Source organism: Mytilus californianus, unplaced genomic scaffold (genome assembly GCF_021869535.1).
Source record: "Mytilus californianus isolate M0D057914Y unplaced genomic scaffold, xbMytCali1.0.p SCAF_7, whole genome shotgun sequence".
Taxonomy (NCBI): Eukaryota; Metazoa; Mollusca; class Bivalvia; order Mytilida; family Mytilidae; genus Mytilus; species Mytilus californianus.
In genome coordinates this window covers 91,380,378-91,406,319 of record NW_026262723.1, presented here as the reverse complement: position 1 = coordinate 91,406,319, position 25,942 = coordinate 91,380,378, and the positions used below count along the sequence as shown (strand labels likewise).

General features: G+C 32.0%; 2 protein-coding genes across 4 annotated transcripts in view; one reads left to right on the top strand and one right to left on the bottom strand.

Moving 5' to 3' along the window:
* Positions 1-259: 259 nt before the first annotated feature.
* Positions 260-20,283, bottom strand: LOC127708647 (uncharacterized). Of its 2 annotated transcripts, none has more exons than XM_052213692.1 (8): positions 20,183-20,283; positions 16,521-17,889; positions 15,180-15,286; positions 10,694-10,844; positions 5,004-6,598; positions 4,138-4,305; positions 3,513-3,732; positions 260-2,950 (listed from the first exon to the last, which is right to left on the bottom strand). In XM_052213692.1, the coding sequence occupies exons 2-8, from the start codon at positions 17,872-17,874 to the stop codon at positions 2,709-2,711; spliced, it is 3,837 nt and encodes a 1,278-aa protein (XP_052069652.1). In that variant the 5' UTR covers positions 17,875-17,889; positions 20,183-20,283; the 3' UTR covers positions 260-2,708. The 2 variants fall into 2 exon arrangements, with proteins under 2 accessions (XP_052069652.1, XP_052069653.1); XM_052213693.1 differs by lacking the exon at positions 20,183-20,283 and adding an exon at positions 19,823-20,161.
* Positions 20,284-20,290: 7 nt separating this feature from the next.
* Positions 20,291-25,942, top strand: part of LOC127708675 (protein C12orf4 homolog) — a 34,579-nt gene continuing 28,927 nt past the window's right edge. The window contains exon 1 of one of the 2 annotated variants that reach the window (XM_052213778.1): positions 20,291-20,388. The gene's annotated coding sequence lies outside the window, so the exon portion shown is untranslated. The remainder of the gene's footprint in view (positions 20,389-25,942) is intronic. The other variant, XM_052213779.1, reaches the window with a different exon arrangement.

The window sequence follows — 25,942 nt, the reverse complement described above, 5'->3', positions numbered from 1 at the left end:
TTATTTTATTGCATATTTCTAGAACTGTTCAATGCAAGTAATGATAATTGGGTTTTCTGCTAACAGATAATGCAAAATATAAGCTGCAAGTTACAATATAAAGCTTTTTGGCAAATGTGGACAGCAGCTGAATGATTATTTCAGTTTTAACACATGTGACCTGATATGGGAATTGTGAAAACTTAAGCCTAGTGAACGAGCATGGGGAAGACATTAAAAAAATGTTTAGGTACTAATGGAAAGGACAATTGTCTATCGTTCTGATTCTGTTATTACAAAGTTTTAATATAAGTTGTTTCCCTTCGCAAAAATGTAGCCTGGATCTAAACGGACAAAATGGGCTGTTTCCAATGCAAAGCATGATAAGTTGAAATTAAAGTGGTGTTTTAACTAATTTTTTATAAAAAAACAACTATTGATATCAAAAGCTTTTAGCTTAACAAAAGATCAAATGTAATTTAAAGATTTGAAAAAAAACTTAAAGATTACACACATTATGCACAGATACAAAATTTATGTCCCTCCTGAGGGAAACAACTCATATTAATGAATCTCTTATATACAGGGTCAATTACAGGGGTGGATCCAGTCATTTTTAAAAGGGGGTTCCAACCTAGGATAAAGGGGGGTTCCAACCATATGTCCCCATTCAAAAGCATTGATCGTCAAAAATAAAGGGGGGTTCCAACCCCAGGAACCCCCCCCCCCCCCCTGGATCCACCACTGAATTATGGATTTGGCATATAAACTATTGAACAGCATGTAATGCCATCTTGTAAGAAATGCATGTAGAAAAATTTCCATTTTATTCAAAAACATTTATGATCATGTGTATAGTAGTCGATAGGTAATACCAGATCTGTAAATGGCAAATGCCCCAAACAATTTAGAAATAGCCAGTGCAAATGTATTGTAAAATAATTTGTTGTTCAGTTTAATACATTTACATTATGAAATTATCCACTGTCTTTCTGTTAAATAAAAAAAATTGCTAATTTTTTATTCCCTAAAATGCATTAACCACTTCTAATCTGAGAAAAGCCAAAAAATATTTTCAGGTTCAATTTCAGTCATAGAGACTGACTGTTATACAATCAAAATTATAGCAATTACATTTCATTCTAGAAAAAATTTGAAGTGTGGATTGTTGAGAACCAGTAACACACATCATTTTGCCTATATAGACAACATTACATAAGTTAGATAACAGATGAAAGAAAGAATCACATTAACATCTACTATACATTTTAAACTTATATGAATCCAGAGATTTGATATAATAAAATAACCAGTCATTAACATAGGACTGTGTAATATAAAGGAGATATTTTAGCACTAGTTTAAAAGGGAAATATGCTGAAATTACTCCATAAAACATTATAACAAAGTAACGATCATTTCTATATTTTGGCATTGAAATTTTTTCTACACTATCTATAGATTAAAATTCGAGCTGCATATATCCTTATCAGAAACATTTCGTACACAGGTAAAACTTCATTGTTTGTGAAATATATAAAATCAAATTTTTGCCAATATATTTGAATCATATGGAAACCTCACATGTGGGAAATATATGATCAACATGAGCAAAAAAATATTAAAATAAACAAAAACATGTGTCCATAGGACACCATGCCTTGCCCTCACTATCACATTTCCATGTTCAGTGAACCTCATAATCTGGGTCAATACCCTAATTTGTCATATATCGTAGAAAGTTTACAGCATACTGAAAATTTGTATTAAGTTTCAAGTTGATATGACCACTTCACTGTGAACTACCTTAAACTAAAGTATTTAGGAAATATAAATTGTAAGAAAAGATTAAATATGTGTCGCACAATTTAGATTTTCACCTGTGTAATGTTACCGTACATTAAAATCTTATTACTCAGGAAAGGTATTTTAAATGGTGAATTCTGAGTGTATCATTTTGTTCTAATATTTTCAAAATAGTGTCAAAACCATATTTCAGAATATTTAATTAATATGTTCAAGCGTAAAAATTAGAGAGTAAAGTATCAGGGATAACACCAATATTTATGTAATTATCATTTCATTGTAGAGCAATTTGTTTAAATGATAACAATATCACACTTATCCATAAAAAACATCATGATTTGGAAGCCACATTTTGCACCGTGTGCAATTCATAGAAAATATTACACACTAACCAACAGTAACAATGCTGATATTCAATAAATCATCTTACAGTATAAAATTGTACTACCATGCCTAATTATTTATTGCAATAGTTGTAAAGAGTAAAATTTTCAATATAGAAAATTGATCATTAGAACTTTATAAAAACAGTCATACTACATACATTAAAATTATAACAATGTTAAAATGCTTTAAGCAAACAAAAGAAACAAAACACATAAATAATAAACAACTAGAACTTAACAACATCTACAACAAATAACATCTCACATATCAATCACCAGTGACCATCATTTACTTTTCAATAAATAATGTAAATATAAAATTTGTCAAATAAAAAAATAATTTAAAGACAGATTGAGACGATTTTGAAATGTGTTGTCTGTTTTGAAAAATGATTTTTTTAATTTTTCAGTATGTACACACTCAGAAAGCGGACAAATGTGCTTTAATTTCAGTATAGTATGTTTAAAAAGTTTTCAATCAACCTTGACAGTCACTGGTGCAATGTACCGAGGAACTTAATGACAATACACATATGATCATGTTATAAGATCAAAAGTTTCAGCATATAGGTCATGGGCAAATTTCATTTTATGTTTAAGACTTTCTAACTTTCTTCGATGTTCTACTCCAAGTTCTCGTAAACTTGAGATACTCATCAGCAATCGAGGAAAAAGTCCAGCATAATCTGGATGGCTTGTTGTAACTTGATTCTGTAGTGACTGTATCAAAAGTTCTTGCAATTTACTCACATTGTCCCTTTTCTTTAAACCCTGACGATCTGAAAAGTTTAAAATTTAATTTAACTATTAGTAAATTTGGTTACTTCTGTGTCCCTAAGCATCAAATAAAAGTTGCAAACATTTCTAAATTGATTCTGCATACTGTATATGGAAAACTTCTTGGTGAAAAAAAGATCTCATTAGATAAGTGTATTTTTTTTTTATTGTCCTGCATCTTTAGAACCTTCAAATCAATATTGTTCTACAAGTTTCCATGAAGCTGGTCTATCGATCAAGAAATTAAAAGTTACCTTCTTGGAAATAGTTTAAATTTGAGCGTCAAGGACATTGAACTGTATTTTCAAATATAAAATTGTTCATTAGTTATTTGGGCAGTATGTGCCTGTTTATTTACCAGATTATGGATGAATTGTTTTGGTGTACCAGTCCAGAGATGGTTACTCAAGGCCCTCATCAGTAATTTCCATACTGATTCAAGCCTAACTCTTTATACAAACTGAAGTAAGACTTACTTAAATCAAGACGTCTATTTTCATGAAATAATGTTGTTTGGTTCCCGACTAACTGATTTTAAAGCCTTTTTAATATTTGTCTACTTACCCGGAGAAATGAGCACCAAAGCACTAAACAATGCTTTTTCTGTATCCTCCAAATTGTAGGCATTGAGACGTACACATAAATTAAACAACAATTCAACAAAATGTTCTCCCAATGGGAATCCAACTTTCATATCCTTTCTTGTTACTAGGAAGTTCTTACCAGGAACAAACATAGCATCTGTCTCTGTGTCTATAAACACAGAGTGCACAATGCAAGCAACCTGAAAAGACAAATCAATCAAACTGATAATACAGGGATATGTCTATCCTGTGTAACCTATCATAAACTTAAACAATTGTTGAGACTATCCATGTTAAAAACAGCATGCCTAAATCCGTCATTGCAAAGGAGACAAAGACTATATTTTTGTTTAAAAAAGGGAATTTATTAGCAATGGCACTTGATTGTACTAATTATGTATGATTATTTACTTTGATTACATGTTGAATATTGTAGTTGCTGATTAGTGTTGTTTAAACATATCTTAAATGTATTCCAAATGGATTGATCAACAATTGTAAACTACTTAACCTTTGGGATCCATTTGGGATGAGAGCAAATTAATTAATTCTATAATTTATGAAATATGCATATCATGAATTTTGATAAACTGATCATTACTAACCTCAAAACAACCTCCTTTGATCAAACTAATTTGATCCTCTTGCTCAAGCCGAGAGAATCCTGGAATTTTCTTAGCAAAAGTGACTGTATCCTGAATAGTAGTATTGAGTAAACTCTGGAATCCATGCCAACAAACTTCCCCAGCTGAGCAGATTCTACCTAGTTCATCCTGAAAAGATAAAAAGCAGATAATTTTCATATATTTCATAAATATAACTAGAATGTATCTATTCATAAAATATCACTATCTCTGACTCGAAATTGTTTACTGTAGGTATGAAACTTAATTTAAAACTTCAACACAATTTCCCATGCTTATAACCGTATTCATGACGACCTCATTTTGTTTGATTCTTCATAACCATTCAAGATTTGTTTATTAACCAAATGATTAATTTCACTTCAACTTGTAATTTCATAGACCTGGACAATAACACAGAACTAGAATAGCTAAAATGTAGGTCTAGGTGACCAAGTATCTGCATAAAGACTCAACAATGTTTCATAGTCTTTTGCAGTCAATAAAAGTCTCACCAAACTGCTGTTTGTTTAAAACCAACTACAGTAATTCAATTGATTTTTTTTTATGTTACTCTTGGACAGCTCCAATAAAGTCATCACTGTTGCCCTTCTTTTGAAAGTGTTAGGTTCTAAATTTTCCCATAAATATGACAATATAAGTGGAAATTATATTAAGATATTGGTATAATCAAAAACAGACTGACAGCAAAATTCATTAAAAGGAATTACACCTACCAATTTAAGTTTTTGATTTTCAAATATTTTCAAATTTAGCGTCACTGAAGGAGACAATAGCTGTCAAAATGCACATAAAACATGTAAAATTGGTTTGGTTAAAGTTATTACCTGAAATAGCAACTGCACATCTTGTTTTGCAAGCATACTTCTCTGTTTAAATTCTATAACCTTCTCTTGCATGGCCTGGATATCAGCACGAGATCGAAAATTTGTTTGGAATGACTGATGAACTTTGTATGTTAAAAATGCAACAGATAACTGACTTTCATCTTCAACTTTCACAGTAGGACTAACAATTGCAGTCTCTCTGGGTTTTTGTGCCTTCATAGAATTTTCATATGATACTTTTAAGAACTTTCTTCTATCATCATGTGAATCCATCTCTGCCACAGGACTTTGTCTCACACATCCCTTGTCTTGTTTCTGAACAGTTTTGTCTGATCTTGATATCTCGGTAATATTTTGTTTCAACATGTTTGTTCTTGTGCTGAATAATGGAGGTGATGTCATTGGCTGACCATGTGCCATGTGATATGGAGATGGCGAGTTCATGACTAATGGTGATGTTAAAGACCTATTCACTGATTCATTCCTTTGGAATGGAGACGGATTGTTTGAAGGTCCTGGGAATGGAGACGGATTGTTTGAAGATCCTGGGAATGGAGATGGATTATTTGAAGTTCCTGGGAATGGTGAGGGATTATTTGCAGTTCCTTGAAATGGAGACGGATTGTTTTGACGTCCTGGGTATGGAGAATTCCTTTGAGAACACACAGAAGAAGGGCGACTGTTTTCACCACTCTCCAGAGAAGGAGGACGTCTGTCTGATTCAACACCTGCTCTGTGTTGCAATGTTTGATACTGAGGCTTTCTGAAAAAATTTGAACCAGGAATTTTACTTCTCATTTGTGAAATGTTTGAATGTTCCAAAGCCATCTGATTTTGAAAATGTCTAGAATTTAATACTTGAATTTCTTCATCACTGAAGTCATACGACGTCCTACGACTGATAGCATCGAGAGACTCTAAATCTTCATTGTCATATGACTGATGTGACATTGCTGAAACGGAATCTATTGATGACCTATTCCTGGGAGCATTCATAGCATCAACAGATAGATATTGACTTTTTGACAGCAGATGTTCATGACTTCTGACTGGAGATCTGTCTTCAGAAATTTTTCTTTCTGATTTCACCAAATTGATTGGAGATGTATAGCCTTGCTGACTGAAAAGTTGTGGAGCACCATAATACATTGCAGAGGTTATCATATCTTGTCCTAGTGACATAAACATAGGATTGGCAAATGGATTTGGAGGTCCAACATTTAATGGCAAACTTGATGGGGGATTACTTATATTTCGTACAGGTAAACCAGGTGAATTTACAGGTGAATGACTCACTGAGCCTAAAGGTGTTGGCAAATTTGATCTACTCAGTGAGTTCATCAGGCTATCATTTGATAGAGATGGTGATCTCAGAGTAGGGGGAGACAAATCCAACGGTGGAGAGTCAGACTTCTGTGATAATTTATTATCTTGTGATGTGTCTTCTGTTTTCTGTTTCATAACCGTTGACATAATTTCTGATGAAATGTCTGGATTCAGACTTAATAGACCATGGAGAGCTTGTTCCATCACAGAATCTTCCATACACTTAATCATATCTCTCATTTTACGGGATCTTCTTCCCAATTTAGCAGCTACAATGAAAATCATTTTTCATAAATGTTCATAATAAAAAAAATTTACAGTTTGTTTGAGAAAAGTTATTGCTGTGTAAAAAATAATTTTTGAAAACGACTGTTGTCATTTCATGAAAATATAACCATTATATTGTTCAAAAGAAACTGAAACTTTTGGAATCATCATCTTTTCAGTTTACAGCATAAAAACCTGTGACATTTAATTGTGTTCAGTCAAACCTGTATATGAAGGTCACCCTTTGATTTAGAGAAAACTGACTAATAAGAGAGGTGACCTATGAATTGACGTATTAATACAGAGGGACTTGAAACTAAAGGCTCTAAAGAGCCTGTGTCGCTCACCTGCATCTTTAACAATGGCCACTTATTAGTAAAAATCTCTATTAAAAAGGGAAACAACTCTATCAAGAGTTAACTGACAATTTCAGTCTTGTTGACATATTTGTAGATCTTATCCTGTTGATAATTTTTCCTTTCTAAAGATTCTATCTATTTGTTATTGTTTTCAAGATAAATGGCAAAAAATGCAAAAAAATGTAAAAAAATATCATTAAAGGCAATAGCTCCAATAACAAGTCGACTGAAGATATTGACCATGTGGCTTATTTGTAGATCTTGTCTTGCTGATCATTTGTGCTATTTAAAGTTTTTATCTGTATATTACAGTTTTCAAGATAATAGGCAAAAATGGAAAAAAAATGGAAAAAATGGTCATTAAAGGGCAATTACTTCAATCAAGTGTCGTCTGAAGATTTTGGTCATGTTTGACTTATTTGTAGATTTTGTTTTGCTGATCATTTTTGCTTTTTAAAGTTTCTATCTATCTATCATAGATTTTAAGATATCAGGCAAAAACGCAAAAATTTGGTAGAATTGTCATGAAAGGGCAATAACTCTAATAAGGTGTTGTCTGACGATTATGGTCATGGTTAACTTATTTGTAGATCTTGTCTTGCTTACATTTTTTTTATTTAAGGTTTCTGTCTATGTATAATAACTTTCGAGATAATAGGGAAATTTTTTTAAAATGGAAAAATTCATTATTTGAGGGCAATAACTCCTAAAAGAAGTCAACTGACAATTTTGACTCTAGTAGAGCTCAACGTTCTGAACATTTATGCTTCTGTCAGAATTTCTCTATTAATAGCGGTTTTCAAAATAATAGGCAAAACTTGCATCCTCTATGTTCTATTTTTTACCATGTCAGCCATCTTGGTTGGCAGGCGGGGTCATCGGACACAATTTTTAAACTAGATACCCCAATAATGATTGTTGCCAAATTGGTTAAATTTGTCCCAGTGGTTTCAGAGGAGAAGATTTTTGTAAAACTTAATGGACGAAGATGGACACCAAGTGATGAGAAAAGCTCACTTGGCCTTTTGGCCAGGTGAGCTAAAACAGGTTTTCCCTTAATAGAGGTGACCTTTATAGCAGGTTGAGCTGTATTTGGTGAACAGATTGTATTAAGAATAAAAAACTAGGTTTGGATGTGAGCTTTAAATTACATGTAGTTGTACATTCAAAATTTCTTATTGACAATCTCATTCTTTGGAGTGGGTTATTTTTGACAACCAAGACATCAGAGAATGTAGCATTAATTTAGCAAGTGATCAAACCATTACAGAACCCCAAAAAGATATCAAAAACAGTGCTGGAGACACTTTTGTGATGAGAAATAACCATGAAAAGATGAAAAGACAGTAATTATTAAAAAACCCACTATTTTTATGATAATAAACATTTACATGTATAAGTAAACACAGGTATATTAATCACTGGTCCCAATATTTAGGTGTTCCTATTTGATCATACATCATAATTCTAGTAAAAAATCCTGCTCAAACCTGTGCAAGGGTAGTCTTGAACTTGTAGTAAGGTAGCACTCCACAGTTAGAAAATAAAATTAAAAATGAACCACAAAATATTTTATCATCTCCTATTCCTGGATTTCTAATACATTAACCTAACTGTTTGTGTTGTACATGTGCATATGTATGTAATCAGTATCTTCCATAGATTTGATTTTCAAAAGTTAAAAGGGTGAAATATAATTCCTTCTATGTGTATCCATGGCAACATTCTGCATTTAATTACCATAAAATATTGCAAAAAGGGGGGTGAAAATGTCACATATCCCCCCAAAATTTGGATCAAACTAGAATTTCAATGCCAATGAGTGATACCTTTTTAGAAACTGTTGACATTAATCTTCCTAATAATCAAATAAAAAATGGGTGTCTTTCGCCTCATTTTTTCGTAAAATTTAATTACAAAGTTCGTGCGACAAAAAGTTGGAAAAAAACATTACAATAATTGCCGGACCAATGTATGGTATGGATATGCAAATACGGACTGTCATACAGAAAACAGCCTATATTACATACATTACATAATCTTGATGTTCATATAAACCCAATAGGAAGGCTATTTTAATCCTCAGCTATCCAAAAATGAATTTTATTGCACACTAGCTCTCATATTTGAAAAATCCACAGGGGCCAAAATGCGAAACTACACACCTAACTGTGGAGTGCTACCTAAAGTGCGAGCTGTTTCCCTGTGCTGAAGATCTCACTGTGACTGTGATATGGAAACAGTTAACAAGAGTACACATGCTGAAATGTCTCGCCCTGCTTTACTGACCATTGACTTCATGTTAAAAGTCTTCAAGATAAAGGTTTTACTACAAGTATCACATAACCTTAACATTTTTTATGATCCATGACAATGAGGTCAAGGTCAGATGACACCTACCAGACACACATGTACATTTACAATTATTCCATACACCAAATATAGCTGTCCTATTGTTATTAGTATTCGATAAAAACAAATGAAAACACAAAAACTTAACATGAACCATGAAAATGAGGCCAAGGTCATATGATACCAGATAGACAGTCATGTGAACCTTACAATTATTCCATACACATATAGTTGGTCTATTGTTTATAGTACTTGAAAAACAGACCAAAACACAAAAACTTAACATAAACCAATGAAGCATGAAAATGAGGTCAAGGTCAGATGAAACCTGCCAAACTGACACATTCCCCTTACAATCATTTCATACACCACATATAATTGACCTACTACTTACAGTATCTCAGAAATGGACCTAATCTCGTAGCTTTAACCTTGATAACTGATCAATGAAATGAGGTCGAGTGAACCCTGTTTGATGTACATGTAGACGTTACAAGGAATCCATATACCAAATATCGATAACCTATTTACTCATAATAAGTGAGAAATTCATATGACAAAAAAACCCAATTTTTTTTTCAAGCAGTCACTGAACCATGAAAATGGACAATGGACATATGGCAGATGGAAACTTCATAACATAACGTATCTGCATACACGTTATAATGCATCCAGGTCTTCTACCTTATGAAATATATAAACTGTTGACACAGTGATATGTCTTGCCTGTCGGCATAAAATTCAGAAAAAGACAATCTGATGGACAGCAAAAATTGCTAATTAATTCAAAGTCACATGGTTAACAAACTGAGATGTACAGACAGAAATGTAACTTTATAGAAAATACTGTCTATTATAAGTAGTTCATATCAAACTAACTTATTCAGAAAACTTAACTTTGAAAATTGTTAATTGATTGAGAGTCACTGGACCATGACCTAGGGGGTAGGGCCTTGAAATACAAAAAGAATCAATGTTAAATGTGTCCATGTTTGAAGTCATAATCTTTCCTTTGTAAATCTAGGACTAATCATGTTACCTATTCGTTGTAGGCAAAACAATAAAAAAACTTTATATAAATAGGTAACGCCGCCACTGCAACCGCCAGATAGTAATCCCTATATCTCGCATACTGCCGCTTTCCTTGCAGGCAAGACAAAAAAGCATGGTTTCTTTGCACTTGGTTTTATATACATTTAGGAATTTTAAACCATACCCCTTCTTTTCCAATAAATGTATATATAAATGGCTTCCATGACATAACCTCAATTGAAAACATATTTGCAGATAATATATAGTACCTATTACATAACCTCAACTTAAACTCTGAAGCTGAAAATAATGGGGAAAAGCAAATATTTCTAGATGACAGTTCCATGACATTACCTGATCTTGACATGCCCAGTTGTAAACATTTTTGCAGACGACAGTACTGACATCTGTTGCGAGTAAGGACTGTAATCTGACAGTTCTTCCCATAAAAACATCTCTTCCTAGCAGGATCACCAATATCTTGTAAAGCTCTTCTGAAGAAACCCTAAAGAACAAAAGTGTGATATTGAGTTATAGTAAAACCTGTCAAAACAGAACGGCTGTTCTCCTTATTTTAATTATTGGCATCCAATTAGTTTTTTCTGGTAGATGCTTTTGAGTGTAATTCAATTTTTTCATAACCATGATATACATTAAAAATAATTCTAATTTTTGTCATAATCAGATGACAATTATCATAATCGTAGACAAGAGTGCACACACTGAAATATCTCGCCTACTATACTGACCATTTTATGTTGATAGTCCTAAATATAAAGTTTTACATGTATCCCATTAACATTTATGATCCAAGAAAATGAGGTCAAGGTCAGATAAACCAAGCAGGAAATACATGTAAACCTTTAATACAATCATTCCATACAAGGAATATAGATGACTTATTGCTTATAGTATAAAACAACCAGACCAAACGATGGAAATCTTATATTGACCAATGAACCATAAAAAAGGGGTCAAGGTCAGATGAACCCTGCCAGACATACATGTACACCTTAAAATCATTCCATGCATCAAATATAGTTGACCTATTGCTTATAGTCTCTAAGAAACAAAGTTAGCTGACCTAATTCATACAGTAATAGAAAAACAGACCAAAACACAAAAACTTAATATTGAGCAATGAACCGTGAAAATGAGGTCAAGGTCAAATAAAACCTGCCAGACTGACATGTACATCGTAAAATATTTCCATACACCAAATATAGTTGACCTATTGCATACAGTATAAGAAATACAGACCAAAACACAAAAACTTAACTTTTACCACTGAACCATGAAAATGAGGTCAAGGTCAGGTGACACCTGCCAGTTGGACATGTACAACTTACAATCATTACATACACCAAATATAGTAGAATTTTTGCTTATAGTATCTGAGATATGGAATTGACCACGAAAACTTAACCTTGTTCACTGATCCATGAAATGAAGTCGAGGTCAAGTGAAAACTGTCTGACAGGTATGTGGATCTTGCAAGGTACGCACATACCAAATATAGTTATCCTATTACTCATAAAAAGACAGAAATTAACTTTACAAAAAATCTTAACTTTTTTTTCAAGTAGACACTGAACCATGAAAATGAGGTCAAGGACAATGGACATATGACAGACATCTATATACAAAGTATGAAGCATCCAGGTCTTCTACCTTCTGAAATATTAAGCTTTTAAGAAGTTAGTTAATGCAGCCGCCACCGGATCACTATCCCTAAAAAAACAGAACTAGATCACTAAAGTTCTGAAGTGTACTGAGAGTGGATGCATGAACTATACATCTGAAAATACCACTACATCCTCACTTAACAATTCATTTATTGTTAATTATTTTACACACCAAGAGTAGTCAGGTTAAAGAGTTCTTTAGTCTGCTCCATGCACAACGGATACTTGCTCAATCATTATGGAAACAAATTTGTAAAGGGTTCCGTGGAACTCTGTGTCTAACTGCTATCAGAGTAAAATTCAATTAATCAGTAAAAATATGTTCCCTATCAGAATTTTTAAACAAGAGTAAAAATATGGACAAAATACATAAATAATTCAAATTTGCTCTACAGATGCTATTTCTTGATCTTGAAGAAGCTTCTGTTCCAAGTTTTATACAATTCCATGAAAGTTTGACAAAGTTATTGATGTCTTACAAATTTAATCCCAGATTGTATCTAAATGTTAACTGCAAAAAAAAACTAAGTCCATTTATGAATAAAACATTTTCAAAATGAACAAAACTATTTCTAAATTTTGCATCAGACATTATCTCATGTTAATAGACTGATCAAAATGTTATCTTTAAAAAATTCAGTCTAAGCCTATTAATCAGTAAAATACGAAAAAATGAAAACAAATATTTTAACATTTTTGCGCTGAATGCTGTCTTTTGGTCATAAAAAAACTAAATTTCATAAAATTCGATAAGTGTTTGACCTAGTTATTGATGTCTAAAAAGACTTTAACCACAGGATGAACCTAAATGTTGATAACACTGACGACAGAATCTAGAATCGCAATGTCTCCCTTCCACAACATAAATGTTGCAGGATCTACAAAAATGAAGTCTGCTTCTATACAATGAAAATGCATTGACATAATGTAGAAGTTAGAAAATGATTTAATTAATGAAAGATTTTCTATTTTTTGTCTCATCAGTGTTAGTGTAGTTAGATATGATACTGTTGCTAATTTAAGAAAGAATGGTTTTGCACTATGGGAACCTTTGAAATACAAAAACAAATGTATCACAAAAAAAAAGAAAAATAAAAGTTCAGTTACATATGTACATACATGTCTGATAAAAATAATGATATGTGTAACAGATGTCCAAGCAAAAAACTAGGAAAAGAAGAGAAACAAAGGATCATTTTTTCAGTTCAACAACAGATTTAAATCACAAATCAATATGCTCTCTGGTCTATACTAATTATATACAGCAATTTGTCTTGCTAAATGAAACTAGAGGCATCAAGGAACCTAAATCGATCATCTGGTAAAAATATGCCATATTGGTAAAACATAAAAATCAGGACAAAAAATATATTTACAAAAAATCCTTTTAATTTTATAGATGTTGTATTGCTGATCAGCATGATCAGTTTTGCTGTTTCACAATAATAGTTTTCAAAATAAAAATGCTAGAATTTGTCACAAATAGCCACATAAGGACAATAAATCCCCAAAAAAACGGATTATGTTTCAGTCATTTAGCATATTTAGATCATGTCTTTCTAATCAGTTTTGCTGTTAACAGTTTTCAAGATAGAAGGCACACTCACTTAAATTTGTCAAAGTTTTGAGTACATGTAGTAGGTAAATGGTTCAAGTCATTATGCATTTTTGTAGATCTTGTATTTCTGATAACTTGAGCTGTTTATAGTTTCTGTTTATCTGTTATAATTTTAAAGATTATGGTCAAAAATCCTGAGTTTCATCATGTAAGGGCAATTACTCCTATAAAGAGTCAATTTAGGGATTCTGTCATATTTGCAATTTTAAAGGAGTCATCTGATAATTTTGATACAAATGGATAGAAGCTTAAACAATATGAATATTTCCCCTCAGTCAGATTTTCCAGATCTTTTGTGGTTATAAAGACATTAGACAACTACCCAATGTTCTTTTTTCAGTCATGGATACCATATTGATTGAACAACCATAATATAATTCATAAACTATAATCTAGACACCCTAAGTGTGAGAGTTTGGTTTATATGGGGTTAAAAGTTTCTTCAGAGAACATTTTTGGAAAAGTTTACCACAGATGACAAATGACAACATATGCCAAGTGATGGCAAAAGCTCATCATGGCCCTAAGGGTAAAGTGTGCCACAATAAAAGGAAACTAATAGCAAAACAACTTGCCAGGCACACTTTTATTGATATGTTCATATACCAATTATTATTGGACTGTCCTAAATACACATATAATGTGACCTATTGTTAATACATTCTGTTTCAAAGCACAGGTGTTAATTTTAACCTAAATGATACATGTAATCATATAATTTGGTGTAAGGATGAATTTTGAGGAGTATAGCAACATCTTGCAAAAAGTAGGTTATTCCCACATTTTACACTTCACTGACTTATATTATGTTTTATGTCCCAGTTCAGATTTCCAATATTAAATGACTATAGTCATAAAACTTTGTGAAAAGAATCTTCATCAGGATTATAGCAGCCTCTCCATAGAGCAGATCTTCATGGTGCTTCATTAATCCTCTCCTCACATACATTTGTTTGTACTCACATGTATATACTTACTTTGTGAACTTCAAAAGCTAAGCTATTACATGACACAACATCATACCTCCTCCCCCACCCCCCCCTTTACAAGCTAAGACATCCTAATAAATCTATACAGACCAAAGTGTATAATACTACAACCCCTAAAATAAATAGCAATTACTTTACAAACTTCCTAAACCTAGATTCATGACCAATTCCTAAGTTCCTAAATCTTCCGACCAGAGTATTTGTCACTTCATTATCCCCGTACACACACATTCTCTAGCTTACACACACATACTTTAGTTTACACACACATACTTTAGCTTACACACACACAAATTATGTTATTTACAAGTTACAACCTTCACAAGCTAATACACCATGATGAATTAGGTAATGAATTTCTATATCTTTAGACCACAGTATATGATCATGATGCCGTAAATTCAGAAATTAATATGTGCATTTATTATTGTGAATCTTTGACCTAGCACTGGCATTTTTTCGAATTAAAAAAAAACATCACAACAATTTATGAATTTACAGTATATATATTCCTCTTACAAATGTACAAAATTATATACCATACATACCTTGCAACCTTCACAAGCTAATACACCATAATGAATTCCTGAGGATCTATCTCCACAGACTAAACATTTCAGTGTAGTACTACTGTAAGTTGGCTTTCTTGGGGCATCTGGAAAAGAAAAGTTTATGCATCTAGTATACATGTAAATGTTTAAATTTTCTACTGAATTTGCATGCTGAATAATTCCGTTTAAAAGAAAAGTTACCAGTAAATGGGGCCTTTGTTAATGTACGTAAAGCCATGATTGAAATTGACAGTTGTAGGGAATTAACCCTGTATTTCATTGCAGAAATTTTTTTCTGAGTCATGAACACATATCTTGGGTGTTTAAACATGTTAAAAGCACAATTATTTTTTTTTATTTGGTGTTCCTATAAAATATTTTGGAAACTTGAGGTGATCTGGTTACTAAAGCTTGTAAACAGGGGAAAAAAGGGTGAAAAGTTGCTCATTTTACATCCAGTGATGGTTATTTTTTTATACATGTTATATGCAATGAAATACTATGTGAAATTCTTACTGTAGTACTGGCCAGGATAAAACTTTATTCATGCCAAGTATTTTAATATTTGAAACAAAGATGAAATCTGCAAAAATTTTTATAATTCTATTTAAAGTCTATAACCTGATAACAATGGTGGAATGACCCCTATACATGAACCACGAATTCAAATGTTAAAACAAAATACAAATTCTTTATAAGTTTGTATGCAGAATTTTCGAAAAAAAACACAAATCCAATATCCACGAAAATACAATGTAGATGAATCCACAGTAACTATCTAGACAATTTGGACATGTTTATTTCATCTATGACAATGACAATACAAGACGTTTATATCCTTTTGTCTCTGGTGGATAGTTGGCAATTATAAAACATCTCCTTATATATTGTAAATTTGTATGTTTGAAACATCTGATCCAAAAATGTTTTACCAAAATCTTACTCAATGATGAAAAAATGCAGAAAGAACTCATTGTAATTGGGCTATTTAAGTAGGTTTCGTTCCGTAAATTATTTGCATAAACAACGTTTCCCAATCAGATGATATTGGCTAGTTTTAGTTTTTCATTTTTTAAACACAAACACAGAGGTAGATATGTAATCATTTCTGTTTAGGTATAAACAATTCCTAATTTGAAGGTTAACGCAACTATGCAGATATTTTTAATTTATGGTTCAGAAATAATGTATTTTATAGGGTCCGGAGGGAAAAAGAAGCATGAAAATCTTATTTCATTTTTTCCTGGAAATAAAAAAGAATAGGTTGGTGGAAGTGTAAACAAAATTTGAATATCTAACACTAAATGCCTTCCTCATCAACGTAGCTGAACAACTTACTGTTTTGGTTTGTGACTATTTGTAGTCCTGTTTCATTATCATCATCAGTCTGAGCATTGACTGTCTGTGGTATACTGACTGGTTTCCCATCATCACTGTGAGACATCATTCTACTGTTATCACCCTGTGTATGTGATAGACCCCTATTATCACCTACTCTCATGTTTTGTATTTGCCTACTGGAATTTCCACCATTGTTGTTTGGTTGGACAAAGTTAAAAGGAATATTATCCATATTTCTATTAAATGGTATATTATCCAAGCTTTTACCGAATGACAGATCATCTTTCATATTGTCTAAAGTACAATTTTGTGACATACTTTGATTAATAGATTTATTAATCGTGTGATCAGTTTTGAATGAGTTGTCTACCCTAATTTGGGATGCATGCCTTCCTTTCATCATTTCAGCAATGATTTCCTGTTCTAGACTTTTGACAGTATTGCACGTATTTGAATCATAAGCTTTTGCAGACTTTATAGTATTCTCTATATCTTGATTATGCAAATATTTCGAGAAATCAGCACCATTTGTTAACATTTCATGAAGCTTACTGAGATCAGATCCCTCTGAATTTCTACTGATGTCTGCATTATTTGGCTCATTTCCTTGTGAAGGTTTGTCACTGCTGCCATCAACATGTGTAAAAGTGTCAAAATGTTTGCTAAAATCAGAATCCCTAGAGACATTGTATGGAGTGTTGTCAGCACCACTACTACTAGGTAATGTAAGGGGCAGTTTAATGTGGCTTCCCAGCAACCTCTTTATGTTAACGTCCTGTTCCTCTGAAGAAGTTGTTTGACATGAAGATTTAGTCACAGTACTAGAAAAAGATGTGGCAGAATAACTAGCAGAACTTTTAGTTTGACTCTCAGCAGCTGTGCGATTAAGAAATCTGTTGATTTTCTTATTAAAGGAGAATCTTCTGTTTGGTGGCTTTTCCTTTGATTTTTCTTCAACAGGAAAGTCATAAATATCTACTCTATCATCTTTTCTCTTATTTTCTTCTTCCCCTTTTTTTTTTTCATTTTCTTCATTTTCCATGTAAAACCTGAATCTATTGTTGTCCCAATCACACTTTGGGAAAATATTATCTGAGACAATTGATGGAATGTTTGTATGCTGTTCATCTGGAGGTATGTATTCTTTTTTTATCTGAGACAGTATTTGTTCTTCTGAGACTTTTCCCCCTTTACCTCCAATTATGGATGGTAAGTTACTAAGGAGATGGAGATTATCTTTTTCCTTGATTTGTGACTCCTGGTCCTCATTAACAAACGATGGTAGTTTATCATCCATGAAATTGTGTACTTTTTTATCCGCCATATTCCAATTATAGCACTTTAATATCATAAATCTTCATAATCACTGAAAATAAGGGAAAAGAAGAGTTAATGACAACAATATATTTATTTTAAACATTCAGCCTGCTCAATGTCGATTCAGATATTCTATCTGTCACAGGGCAATAATTCCCTGTATATTTTCTTTGCTCTTTTAAACTTTTCCATAAATATCCTACAAGAAATGTCGGCTTGAGATTGCTTACAATGCAAATTTCTATATAGTTTTTATTTCCAAGGGCCATAACTTATGTAAAAAAGATGACCAATGCTGATTATCAAATTGTCAAATTGTCAAAGACCTTCCTCATATAACCCTTGATATAAAATTCATAAAAATATGACAAGAAATGGAGGTGAGAGATTTGCAATTTTCAGCCCAGGCCTTTCAGTAATAAAATTTTACTCAATTTGTGCACAAAACACCAAATCTAGTATGCAATGGTATGTTGAATAGCTTTTTCTGAGTCTGAATAAACCGTAATCACACTCAAAAATGTTTATGACTGCCATAACTTCTATATCATTTGGTCTCTGGTGGAGAGTTGTCTCATTGGCAATCCTAAACGTGCTATGATGTATGTGCACTGAAATTATGATAATATCTGCAACTTTACTGTAACACTAATATGACTAATTTACTTTATAAATTACTTGCGCGTCTCAGATGTGCAGGTCTAGCTTTTGAAAAAAATGGAATTTGATTATACTATAAACATTAAGCTTTTATGCTGAATGTGTGATCAATAAGGTTATCCCAATAATTTGTAACAAAGTTTTCATGTATATTCTCTACATTATTACATATATATTACAGTATAAACTATAGTTTCATTTCATGTTTCTATCATTTATAAATATCATTTACATTAATTCCATCATCCATACATGTCTAATATTTTTCATTGGTTTTAATACAATCAAAGTGTAAATAACATCTGAGAACTGATAACATGAAAAAAGATAACTAAATCTTGAGAAAAAAATTCACTGATCATAATATTTCCAAAAAAAAATCCAGTTTTATTTCAGTTCAACAAATTTTATGAAATTATGTTTTATTTGTTGTAATTTTTGTCATGAATTTGTTTATCTACAACATGTACAATAGGTCCAGAAGGAAAAAAATACAAAGATAACTGTTGGCACAGCAATGTGAGAAGTCTAAAGTATCATTGGCACATTTTTACTCCTTTTTTATACATTTAATATGTATTTATTTGTAAAAAGGGTACAGTGGCATTCCAACTTCATAGCTGTCTCCTTAGAAATCATACCACATCTTATTTTTATATTCATAACTGTCAATTAACTGACTTTGATTGTTTATGTCCCTGTGTCAACATATATTTGTTCCCCCTAACAGAAGTTCCCAAGGAAACTTTGTTATAAACAATGCCATAATATCTGTTCCTGTTGCAACTGTAATATTTTTTCCAGTGGAAATAAAATTACATAGTATTTCTTCCATTTGGAACTTCTACTATGAAGGAACTTATATTTCATGACAACTGTGCAGTATTTTCAGAAATGATTATCCAAATAGGTTTCCTTTATTAACAGCATTTTATATGTATTCTTAAATTATAAACATGCTCAGTTTCACAGAATGAAAAGTGATACATGTAACGTTATACTTTGCCATAAAAAATTAAAACTTGGATCTGGGATGTAACTATGATACATGTAGTGCATAAACACCATATCTGTCATGAACTCAGAAATCTATTTGGAACAATTTTTATGAAGTGGGTCAGTAAGCTAAAGGTATGGCAAATAAAACAGAGAGGTTATCAGAATAATTAAGGAAATAATAACAGATGCCAATAAACAACATTTTAGGAGACTGCATGTCAGATACCTGTATACATTTTTAATTGTTACAATACAAGTCCTTTTTATGTATGCGACTCCGACAAGTTGTAGCAGACTTATAAGCAAAAAAAGTGGATACTTACACACAAAGATGGGAAATCCAGGTATCTTTATCATATTTATGTGTATTTTATAGTAATTTTATATTGTATACAACCTAAGCAAAGATGGTAGTGTTACCAATGACTACGTGCTCCTTATTTTTGTCCTGTGCTTAGCTGTCATGGTTATAAAACTCGGGAGATTGAAAAACACGCCTTTCAGACATGTCTGATTATTCCTGTTAACCGGCTTTTCCAAAACGTCTGCACATTTTGACCTTATATATCCTGTCCTGAAAATACAAAACATGTCTGGAAGGAATGCGGATATTCTCGGAAAGCAAAACGTTAAATATGACTTTGTGGAATTAAATAGCTACCATGTTTATTGACATTACTCACACTGTCATCCTAAATTACAATTTACTTCTGAAATAGTCACAAATGACATGTTCTAGTGACCGAGTTACAACTGTCTGTTATATTAATTAGGCCAATAAATCCCACAATGCACAGCAAAGCCAAGATGTCTGCGCCCATGAAGTGGGCGGCTGATCATTTGAGACATCTTTTTTTGTGTTCATAATTAAGTGGCAAGATTGCACAAGGTTATTTAACAATACGATTAATCTCTATATCGCTCTCAAAACTGACATTCAGGGTAAACCTGTAGGAACAATCCCCGGATTAATGATTTTGTATCTTCTGCAGACTGAAAAAAAATGTATCTCAAAATTAAAAAAAAGTTGTTAACTATCTGAAACATATAATGCATACAACTTCCAGCCATGCCATAAACTTTTCAATTAGCACAGGTTTGTCTGCCATGTATGTCAATTTTGAGGTGGATAAAACCATTAGGACGTGTGTTAGTTATAAATCTTTGATAAAACACGCGACCATATCTTTAACTCCTTTTAATATGATGAACCTGAAGATAATGTTTGGGCTAGCGGCTTTTACCAGATTCTTGTCACTTTAGCGTTTGGTCAAATCAGCATCCTGTTTAGTCAATTTGGTACGTAGTCAAAACGTCAAACAGTCAGGAATCTGATGTTCAGTAGTTGTCGTTTGTTGATGTGGTTCATAAGTGTTTCTCGTTTCTCGTTTTTTATTTAGATAAGACCGTTGGTTTTCCCGTTTGAATGGTTTTACACTAGTAATTTTTGGGGCCCTTTATAGCTTGCTGTTTGGTGTGAGCCAAGGCTCCATGTTGAAGATTGTACTTTGACCTATGAATGGTTTACTTTTATAAATTTTGACTTGGATGGAGAGTTGTCTCATTGGCACTCATATCACATCTTCTTATATCTATAACATGTATTATAGTTATTTAGGTACCTTTGGTGTTCAGTCTGTGTTCAGTAAAATCCACCAGAGACATATATACAATGTCTCTGAATCCATCGTAGGTACACAACTGTAAACGCACAAATGCAATGCAATGAAATGGAGTTTTTTGCTCTTGAAACCAGTGTTTTTTACCGTTCATCAATACCCTAATGTAAAGTATCATTCCTGCTTAAATTAGCATGGCTATTTATTACTAGTCATGCTAGTAGATATCTTATTCAGGTTAATATTTCTTATTTATTAAAAACAGAAATCCTGTTTATTTAAAAAGACATCTTATAAACTATATAAGGTATTTTTTATTTTTTTATTTCAAAGATTTCTTATAAACTTAATAAGATATTTTTATGCTTTACTCTGGCATAAATAATATAACTACTTTTCAAATTAGTAAAGTTCTATTTCTCAAACACATGTACAGCTATGGTCACAATAAATCAAGAGAACAATCAACTGTAAAACAATCATATAAACCAAATACGGACTTATGCCGCAATACAATACGCAAAACCCAATAACTAGTTAAGGAGAGATAACTCTCTTAAAAATATGCTTACTTAACCAAATGTCTTGACCATACCAAACTGACATATAACATCCCCCCGAACAAATAAACAAACCCTGTTTGTTTTAAATGGTCAAGGCGCTTTGGTCATTTAAAAAATATAAAATATATAAAAATCCAATACTTTCATAAACAAGCATGCCTAATTACGTCTTCAGTCTAACATTCAATCAACTATCAAATGTATGCATACTATACTCAAAAATCACTATCTACTGCATAGTCCACTATGACATTGGTTATACAGAGCAAACTTTTATATATGATGACACCAGCAGAGACCTTGGCTCTTATTAAATGGAAATACAATTTAAGCAACACATTGATCAGATACACTGCCTCAACAAATATAACCATAAAAAATAGGTTAATTTCTGGTAAATTGTTTAGATTACAAATGACAACACTGTTGCTCATGAAAACGCAGTATTTTTCTCTTTAATTGCTTAAATGCAATATTATCTGTTTACCAAACTTCAAAAATGACTATTCCTTTAAAAGCAAACTCTAAAATATAATTTCGCATTCAACAAAATGAATTACTAAAAACATACTAAACTACATAAAATATCTTATAAACTAATTGAGATATCTTATCAATTAAATAAGATAGACATTCTTCTGAATATATTAAATAAGATAGAGATCCTATATATATTAAATAAGATATCTTATAAGATATATGGGATATTTTGTATTCTTTATGTGATATCTTATATACTTTCTTAAATATCTTATATACAAATAGAGATATCTTATAAACTATACAAGATATCTAATAAACTCTACAAGATATTTAATAAAGTGTCTAAAAAGTATCTTATATAAAATATCTACTTTAGTTTAAAATATATCTTATAAATTTGAAAGTAAATAAGACATCTCATACAGAACACAAGCTATCTTCTATACTTTTTAAGATATCTTATCAATTTTATAAGATATTTAAAAAAAATAGAAAAGATATAAAAACAGCTTGCCATGGATGTATGATTTAATCAGTTGAGACCCCAAGGGTTGACTTTGGTATATATGGTCATCCCTTGGTATCCTTCGGACCGGCAGTAAAATCCTTTCAAAAGTAGGGTGTCGTTTGACTGTACAGGATGTATAAATTTGCAGTCATGTCAACTTGTGTAAACAGATTGCCATACTTATTAAGAATCCTTGCTACCACTCTTTAAGGGTCAGTAGGTGGGCATATGCAGGGCTAGAGTAGTAAAGCCAGTAACCCCAATGAACAGCCCTGTGTATTTTGTATAACTTCAATTGTTTGAGTAAATCAAGTGTAATAATAAAGAGATGTGGTATGATTGCCAATGAGACAACTATCCACCAAAGTTCAAATGTAGTGGATGTAAGCAATTTATATAGGCATCCATACAGCCTTCAACAATGAGAAAAACCCATACCAAATAGTTGGCTATAAAAGGCCTGGACATGAAAAATATGAAACAATTCAATTGAGAAAACTTACGGCCTAATTTATAACAAAACAATTTACGAAAAACAAATATGACAGATATGAACCAACGACAACCAATGAACTACAGGCTCCTGACTTGGGATACGCACATAATGAATATGAAAACATCTAACAGTACTGTAAATAGCAAAACATGAATACCAAATGTATTATAGTTGTTTAAGTACCTAAGGTGTTCAGTAAAATCCATCAGATTGCCATTGCATAAGGTCATGCTGTTCTCAGAATGTTTATTACATCTTTACACTAACTCTGTTGGATGTGTACTAATTGATATATATATATTATAGAGTTTTCTGTGTGAAACTGAAAAATTCCTAATCATGAAAAAGAACAATTAATGCTGTCTGTATTAGATTTATTAAATTACAGTAAAATTAGAAAATTCTTGATTATTTAAAGCAAAAATCTCATTAAAGTAACGGTAAGTGTTTTTAAATTGATCAATTAAATGTAATTTAGATGGATCTTTACTGAGTTTGGCCATAAACTGATTCATAACAATATAGGAACAAGTCTGCTATGAAAGGGGCACAATTGGTGCCCATAGGATTATCAACAACCTGCCGATAAACTTCATTGCTGAAACGCACATAGATATTGTCAAAGAGAAAATTTACAGTTTTAATCATCTCAATACAGTTACAGTAAGTATATATATCTAGCATATTTCCCTTCTTCATTACAGAAGAAGGCTTTGTATGAGTTGCAGTAAATAAATATACAACCAGAATTTTCAAAGGACCATTTAATTAGGTAAGAGAACTTTTAAAGCTGACTATACTGTACGGGATTTGCAAATTATTAAAATTGAGAATGGAAACACGGAATGCTTCAAAGAGACATCATGACCAAAGAGCAAAAAACAGCCCAATATAAAAATAAGAAGATGTGGTATTATTGCCAATGAGACAACTCTCCACAAAATACTAAATGACACAGAAATTAACAACTATAGGTCACCATACGGCTTTCAACCATGAGTAAAACCCATACCACATAGTCAGCTATAAAAGGCCCCAAAATGACAAATGTAAAACAATTCAAATGAGAAAACTAACAGCCTGATTTATGTACAAGATAATGAATGAAAAACAAATATGATATACAGCAACAAACAACAACCACTGAATTACAGGCTCCTGACTTGGAACAGGCACATACAGAATGTGGTGGGAGTTAAACTAGTTTGTTGGTGCCAACCCTCCCCTAACCTGAGACCATTGTGCAATGACACAACATAAGAACAAACTATACAAAACAATAAATGAGAACAAATATGAGAAAAAACAATAAACAACAACCACTGAATTACAGGCTCTTGACTTGGAACATGCAAATATAGAATGTGGCAAGGTTAAACTAGTTTGAAGGCACCAACCCTCCCCTTAACCTTGGACAGTGGTGTAATAGTACAACATAAGAACAAACTATAAAAATCAGTTGAAAAGGGCTTAACTCATCAGATTGATACAAAGCAGACATACATCTCAACAAAAACACAGAGTGGATGTGGCAGGGTACTTATACATCCCCACAACAAAAAAACACTAAGTACAGATCTGCGAGTACTCCCAGTTACTGACAGCTAGTTCAAAGCCAATAACAACTAATAAAACAAATCATGCACCTAAGCCTAAAATATCAATCAGTACATATCCAACATCCAATGGATTTAGTGTAAAGACATCATTGACAGTCAGAGAAAAACATGACCTTGTGCGCCAAGATACAGGTATCGACAGATTGTAGAGCCATGAATGTGCATATGTATATAAAAATAATATTTAGTTTGATTTTAATTTACTGATAACAAAATCAATATTAATACCAATAAAAACAATATTCAAAGATCTAATTATAAGGCCACCAATGGGCCTTCATCACATCGAGAAAATCCTGCACCCGGAGGCGGGCTTCAGCTGGCCCCTAAACAATAATGTATACTAGTTCAGCGAAAAAGGACGTCACACTAAACTTCCGAAACATATAAATGAACCAAAATTTAAAAAAACATACAAGACTAATAAAGGCCAGAGGTTCCTGAATGCCCTATAGTTGCTTAAATCCCCTTAATTTGGACTCAGTTGGAAAGTTGTCTTATTGGCAATCATACCACATCTCCTTATTTTATAATCTAATTAATTAGTTTAAACAGTATTTATTATTGAAAAATTATAACAATGAAGTAGTACAATTTTACATAAAATTTGAATATGGGATTCAGAAACAAGTTTGGAAAAACTTTTATAAATCTGTCTCCCGAAAAAATACAATTATTTAACAAACATAACAATATGACATACCATAAGGTAACATATTAATTCATGCTCTATTGTTCAATAAATTATATAATTCCTTACTATCATGACCATTAACAGAATTCCTTACCATCATGACCATTAGCAGTAGGGTTTTGAATTTCACTATTGTGGTCCAAAAAGCAATATTTATTTTGGACATCTTGTTCTCACATTTTGTTATATTAAACATTATTTTGATTTTAAAGCAGTGAGGCTGTAAATTTGAAAGTCCAATAAGATATTATTAAAATAGATTTCTTCACTTGTTTGATATCTAGTGTTAATTTATTATTCTTGGTTAGAAAAATTGTAGTGTACATCTTTCACACAATAAATTGTTGACCATAATTCGCAGTTGTTTTTCTGACCTTTATTCATATCCCAAAAGGTCAATGATACTACAGATATATTACTAAATGGTAAGTGGTATTGTTTCTTAAAGCATTGTTTCCTGT

Bases quoted from the DNA above. Each gene is read 5' to 3' on its own strand.
- LOC127708647 (XM_052213692.1), bottom strand. From the start codon at position 17,874: ATGATATTAAAGTGCTATAATTGGAATATGGCGGATAAAAAAGTACAC. The intron at 10,845-15,179 runs GTATGTATGGTA...TTTGTTCTTTAG, and splicing joins TAGCTTGTGAAGGTTGCAAG to GGTTTCTTCAGAAGAGCTTT. The intron at 2,951-3,512 runs GTAAGTAGACAA...TAAACTTTTCAG, and splicing joins TTTGGTGCTCATTTCTCCGG to ATCGTCAGGGTTTAAAGAAA.